Source organism: Equus asinus, chromosome 15 (assembly GCF_041296235.1).
Source record: "Equus asinus isolate D_3611 breed Donkey chromosome 15, EquAss-T2T_v2, whole genome shotgun sequence".
Classification (NCBI taxonomy): domain Eukaryota; kingdom Metazoa; phylum Chordata; class Mammalia; order Perissodactyla; family Equidae; genus Equus; species Equus asinus.
Window position 1 is genome coordinate 23,562,773 of NC_091804.1, and position 6,005 is coordinate 23,568,777.

At 50.5% G+C, this 6,005-nt stretch overlaps 1 protein-coding gene across 4 annotated transcripts in view; it reads left to right on the plus strand.

Annotated features, from left to right (window-relative positions):
- Positions 1–5,405, plus strand: part of TM9SF4 (transmembrane 9 superfamily member 4) — a 53,004-nt gene extending 47,599 nt beyond the window's left edge. For all 4 annotated transcript variants that reach the window (XM_014845052.3, XM_044748046.2, XM_070485730.1 and 1 more), the window contains 2 exons: positions 411–500; positions 3,485–5,405. In XM_014845052.3, the coding sequence (XP_014700538.1) occupies positions 411–500; positions 3,485–3,634 (240 nt within the window). In that variant the 3' untranslated portion in view covers positions 3,635–5,405. The remainder of the gene's footprint in view (positions 1–410; positions 501–3,484) is intronic.
- Positions 5,406–6,005: the final 600 nt, after the last annotated feature.

Genomic DNA, 6,005 nt, shown 5'->3' on the forward strand with positions numbered 1-6,005 from the left:
CCTCTCTTCCTCGTGTGACAGGGATAGCACTGGGACCTAACTCAGAGGGCTGCTACAAGGATGAGATTGAGCTGATTCATTTGTAGCACTTAGAATGCTGGCTGGCACATGGTATGCATTTGCTCAAGAAACGTTAGTAGTTGTTAGTACTGTTCTTTTATTGTTGATGTTTTTAGATTGGGGTATAATTTTAAACAGTGAAGTTCACCCTTTTTAGTTTACAGTTCTTTGAGTTTTTAGAAATGCATACAGTTGTGTAACCACCATCACAGTCAAGATATAAAACATTCCCACCACCCCAAATGTTACTGTGTTCACCCAGAATCTTCAGTTCCTCAGGCAACGGCAAAGCTTGGCAGGAAGACGTTCTGCCTGGAGATGGCAATGACTCTTCTTTGTCTCCTCCTCAGGATTACCGCTGGTGGTGGAGGAACTTCCTGGTCTCGGGGGGATCTGCATTCTACGTCCTGGTTTATGCCATCTTTTACTTTGTTAACAAGGTACCACCCTGCATGCAGGGGCCCCCTAGCCCTTTTGGGGCAGGACGGTGGAGAGGAGGGTGCTGGGGGGAAGCCCATGTGTCTGAATCTTGCTTTCCCAACAGGAATGGGGAAGACCAAAGCAATTCTAGAACTGTTTCTGCTCTAGAACATGCATCTTTTTAGGAAAGAGAGAATCTCTGCTCTATATGTTTGGAAGCGAAAAGCTTCAGGATAAATGACACTGAGAATATTGTATGCAAAACCTGAGAGACACAGTCAAAGCAGAACTTAAAGGAAATATGTCACCTGACAGTGCTTTTAATAGGAAGTAAGAGAGACTGATAATACAGTATTCACCTGAAAAAGCTGGAAAAAACAAACAATAAAATGAAAGAATAAAGAAAGTAGATGAGGAGAGTTGATAAAGATAAAAGCAGAAAATGCTGCAATAGACTTTATCATCCAAATTGAGGAACTCAAGTACACTCACAGAGCTCATTGTCCCCACAGAATGGCATTACCAAGAATACAGCCAGGTCCTCATAGCAGTTTTGGTAGATTCATGCATGACACATAAACCGGATGGGCCATTGAGAGGAGTGTGGGGTCTCTCTCTGGACCTCCCACCTCTGAGGCTAGCACTGAAGACTGGGTCTCACTCGCTGTACTTTGGGTCTCCAAACTGGAGTCCTGTGTCGGTTGGTTGAAGCTTGGAATGCCCTTTCCCAAATATGTCAGGTTGGAAAGGACTGTAAGGATCATTTGGTGCGGTGCTCCACCCCTGCTTCCAGTGTGCTAACTGTGCCCCTCTTTCTCCAACAGTGACAAGTGATCATCTAGCTCACGGGTCAGCCAACTGTAGCCCAGGGCCAGCGAGCCTGTTTCTGTAAATAGGGTTTTGTTAGAACATAGCCATGCCTGTTCATGTACATATTTTCTATGGCTGCTTTCACACTACAATGGCAGAGTTTAATTGTTTTGAACGGAGGCCATATTAGCCTGTAAAACCTGAACAGTTTATAGCTGGCCCTTTGAGAAAAGCTTTGCTGACCCCTGCTTTAGCACGCGCAGTGACAGAAGACACTTCCATTCTCTTTGGATGGCTCTGTTACTATCAAGGTCTTCCTTGATTCAGACTGAGATCTGCCTCCCCCAGCTCTCATCTTCAGACTGTAGTCTTATTCCTGGAATCATCAAGAAAAAATCTAATTTCCCTCCTCCACAGCCCATCCTAATCAGAATTCTTGTGAGTGGAAAATGACCAGAACCCAGTTCCAACTGGCTTAAGCAAAAGGAGAATGTATTGGCTAATATAACTAAAAAGTTTAAGAAGTTGGAGTTGTAGCTTCAGGCACCGTCAGAGCCAGCACCTCAAATGACGTCAGCATCTCTGTCCACGCCTCAGCTCTGTGTGTGTTTTCTTGGCTTCAGTCTGCAGGCAGGATCTTTCCACAAAGTAGAAAGATGGCCAGTGGCAGCCCTAGTGTCCTCCTTTTCTCAGCTTCAAGGTCCTAGAGCTAAAAGAATGTCTTTCCTCTGCCGTCATATTATCACTCCCAGGGAAGACACTCCATGGCCAGGGTTATATGCCGTCGCTCACCGTTCCTCAGGTCCAGTAGGATGGTGTATTCTGATTGACTAGCTTAGGTTTTGCACTAGGACTGACAGCCCCAACAGGACCACGGAGTAGGGAGTGGGTGCCCCAAGACACCTGGAAGAAGGAAGACAGAAAGCAGTGTTGGGCAAACAAAGCCAAGCTATCGTAGCCTCCAACACTGCCCCCGGGGGCACGCCACAGCCTCCTGTCCTTCCTCCCTCTGCCCCAGTCTTCCTTCTCTGCCCTAAAGATCTCTTCTGGCCGCAGAGCCTTGTCTGTAAAGTGGCAGCCTCGGCCTGTCTAAACTCTATGGGCCTTCCCAGTGCTGCCTTTTTGCCTCGTCCCTTTCCTGGTTTTACCACAGGAGGATTTACCCCTACTCTGTCCCCTACCCCCCCCCCCCGTCACCATCACCCCATCTCACCTATAAGCCATGAGAAAGCTTATAAGGCAAGATGGGGGTTTGAGCGTGAAAATGTGGCCTTCATCCCCAGTTTGAGGATATTTGGCCTTAGGGAGAGAGTCTCAAACACTAACCTTTATTGTTCTTCTGGGCTTCTGGAATTTGGTGACCGCATCAGCCCATGAGCCCTAGAACAGCCCCAACTCGGGCCCTGGTGTGCTGGGCAGGTCTTGATGCCACGCTTCCAGATTAGCTCCACTTGCCCTGGCAAATAGCACCATGGCACAGATCCTAGAATCCCTGCCCAGGCCTCTGACTCTACAAAGGAGTCCAGAATGCTCCAAGATAGAACTCCCCGAAAGATGTTAACAAAGGTGGCAGAAGTGTTCTTGAGGGCAGAGGACTGTAGGCTGAGGCAGGCTTGTGGTGGCGCTCTGGTTCTTAAGCTGGGAGCTCTAGATGCCTCTCTCCTCTCCCCGACTCCCTGACTGCTCCTCCAGCCATCCAGGAGTATCCCTTTGCTCTTCTGGGGACTGGGGAAGGTGAAGAAGTGACATAGTTGTGACTGTTCCTCCCTGTGGCATTCTGGCTCTGGCCCCTGATGTCACACCTGTCTCCCAGTGAACCTCCAGGCCCTTCCCCAGGAAGACCCCTACCCCCATGAGAAGTGGCCTGGCTCAGTGGAGTTGGGCCTTGGACTCCCAGCCCCCTAGCCCCAGGTTCAAATCCCAGCTCCTTTTACTTCCTGGCTGGGTGTTGTTTCACTCCCCTAAAATGGGTTAATAACCTACCATAGGTGGTTGTGAGCATCCAAGATGATGTGCAGGCCCTGGTACCAATGAAGACTCACCGTGGCTCTGAGCCCCACGTGGAGCAAGCCCTTCCCCTTGCCAGGCTCAGCTTCACCACAAGATCAGTTTGCGGGGTGGGGGGACTCAGTTGGCCATGGCAGGCTGGCGCTAAGCATCTACCCCTCTCTTCTCTCCCTTGCTCGTGCCCCAGCTGGACATCGTCGAGTTCATTCCCTCTCTCCTCTACTTTGGCTACACGGCCCTCATGGTCCTGTCCTTCTGGCTCCTTACGGGCACCATCGGCTTCTATGCAGCCTACATGTTTGTCCGCAAGATCTACGCTGCTGTAAAGATAGACTGATGGGAGTGGACCATGGCCAGGCCCACTCCGTCCACAGACAGGAAGCCACTCTGCGTGGGGAACTGCAGGCACGTAAAATAAAATACTCCTGCTCATTTGGAATGTAACTCCTGGCACAGTGTTCCTGGATCCTGGGGCTGTGTGAGGGGTGGGAGGGCCTGTAGATACATCTTGCATTTTTCTTCATCATCTTATTCCAGTTCTGTGGGGGATGAGATTTTTTGTGGGTTGCTTTTTCTTCAGTGCTAAAAAAGTTCCCTCCAGCAGGAACTCTCGGACCTGTTTATTCAGGTTTATTTTGGTTTGGGGTTTTTTCCTTAGTTTTTTTAAGAAATGGATCCAGGATGGATAAATCCACCAAGACACTGGGTTTTGGTCACTGTCTCCACCTCAGTTCCTCAGGGCTGTTGGCCACCCCACGACTAACTGGAAGAGGAAACACCGGGCCTTCTGGGGCTTCAGTGAGGTTTCCAAGCCTCTCACCGCCCATCCTCGCCATTGATGCCACAACAAAGCACAGCTCCAGCCCGGACATGCATCCTCAGTGCCAACCAGCCTCTACCAGCCCCTTGCCTCCCCTCTTTCCTCCCCAGCCTCCTCCCAGGGCTGCCTCCAAGTCATCCTGTCACTGGGAGCGAGCCCAAGTCTTGGTTGCTACAAGGAAAGCCCCTGGAAGTACTGGGGGCCAAGTGCCCCAGGACAGCAGGAATCACGCCTGCTCAGAGCAGTGGGAGTTTGCTGGACCAGAGAAGAGACTAGCAGTGAACTGTTTTCGTGCCAAGAAACCCTGGATCTGGGCCAAGTATTTCCAGCGCTAAGCCAAGTGTCTGTGCGCTGAGGGTCCTCACCCCTCAGGATTGCTCCCCAACCCTTTCCTCGGTGGGTTGCTGCTCGTGGCGGGCCCTCTCCTCCCCCACTTCCAGGGCAGAGCAAGGCCTGGAGACCTCAGATCCCCTCCTTTAGGTGGCTGGCAAGAGTCATTCTTTCCCTGACATCCGCCAGCCTCAGTGCCCATACACAGCTCTTTTAGCCAGACCCATCCCCTCCATCTCCACCTCCCATCTGAGTTCTTACCTCCTTTTGGGGACACCCAGAAAACTGCTTCTGAGAAGGAGGATGGAAGGTAAGTTCCGCAATTCTTTCCCCAATTCCCAGGAGTAGGTAAGGAGCCCAAGTTAGAAAGAGGGAGCTAATGTGGCAGGCCTGGCTCTGCCATCAACGCCCGCTCTTCCCAACCCCTTGCCTACTGGTGCATGTCACAAACATTTGCTCTTAAGTTGCAAGAGACCAAACCCACCCTGGGGTCAGGGTTTAAGTAACAGCCACTCACCCTTGCTGCAGCGCCTTTGGAACTCCCACCACAAGACAAAGCTCAGGATGCTGGTTAAGCTAGGAACACACCCCACCCCCTTCACCCCCCAGACTCTCCCAGCAGCCCCTACCAGCTCTGCCAGTTAAACCAGTGAACTTCTCAACCTTGCCTCACAGTGACTCTGCAGCACCAGGCGGGGTCCACCAAGAATCAGGTTGGAGAAAAGGGAACCCAAGCAGTAGAGTACGATGATGGAGTCTTTCGTTCATTCAAATCTTGGATTTTTTCCCTAAGAGATTCTCTTTTTTGGGGGGAGTAGGGAAATGGACTCCTCATAAAAGGTTCAAACATCATCGATTTTTCTGACTTTTTTAATCATCATCATTATTATTTTTAATTAAAAAATGCCTGTATGCCTTTTTTTGGTCCAGTTGTAAATAAATATGCCGTTGTCCTATTGTCATGTCTCTTGAAGCTCTTGCAAATGTTAGGGGTCTGAGGTGAGACAGCTTCCCTAAATGGTTGAGCTGAGTGGTTTCCCTCCAAGCTCAGTCTCACGTCAGGCTTTCTAGGGCTCAGGCCACTGCTGTTCCCCTGCCTGCTGCAGGTCGCAGCCTCTGCCATCTGCTCGGCCCCTCCATGCTGAATCATGGGCATTTGCCCCCGGTCCCACAAGTAGGAAACGGCGATCAAGTGTGAGCTTTGGGAGCGGTGAGGCCTGGTTTTAGATTCCCAGCTCTTATATTTTACTGCCAACTCACTTGACCTGTCTGTCATGGAACTCCTTCAATTGTGAGCAGTAGAAACAAAGGTCAAATTGGCTTAAGCCCCAAGGGGAATTGATTGTTGCGTAAGTCGTCAAGAAAAGGAGTGGTTTGGCTTCAGGTCTAGATGGTTCCAGGGACTCAAAGGACAGCCTTAGGATTCTCCCGTTCTCCACTGTGCTTCTCTCGCCCACTCTGTCCCATTATCAACAGTCTCCTTCCCTATGGGGGCAGTGGGGAGGGCACGGCACAGATCGTTCCAGGCTTACATTAGCCATTTTGGAAACCCAGAGGA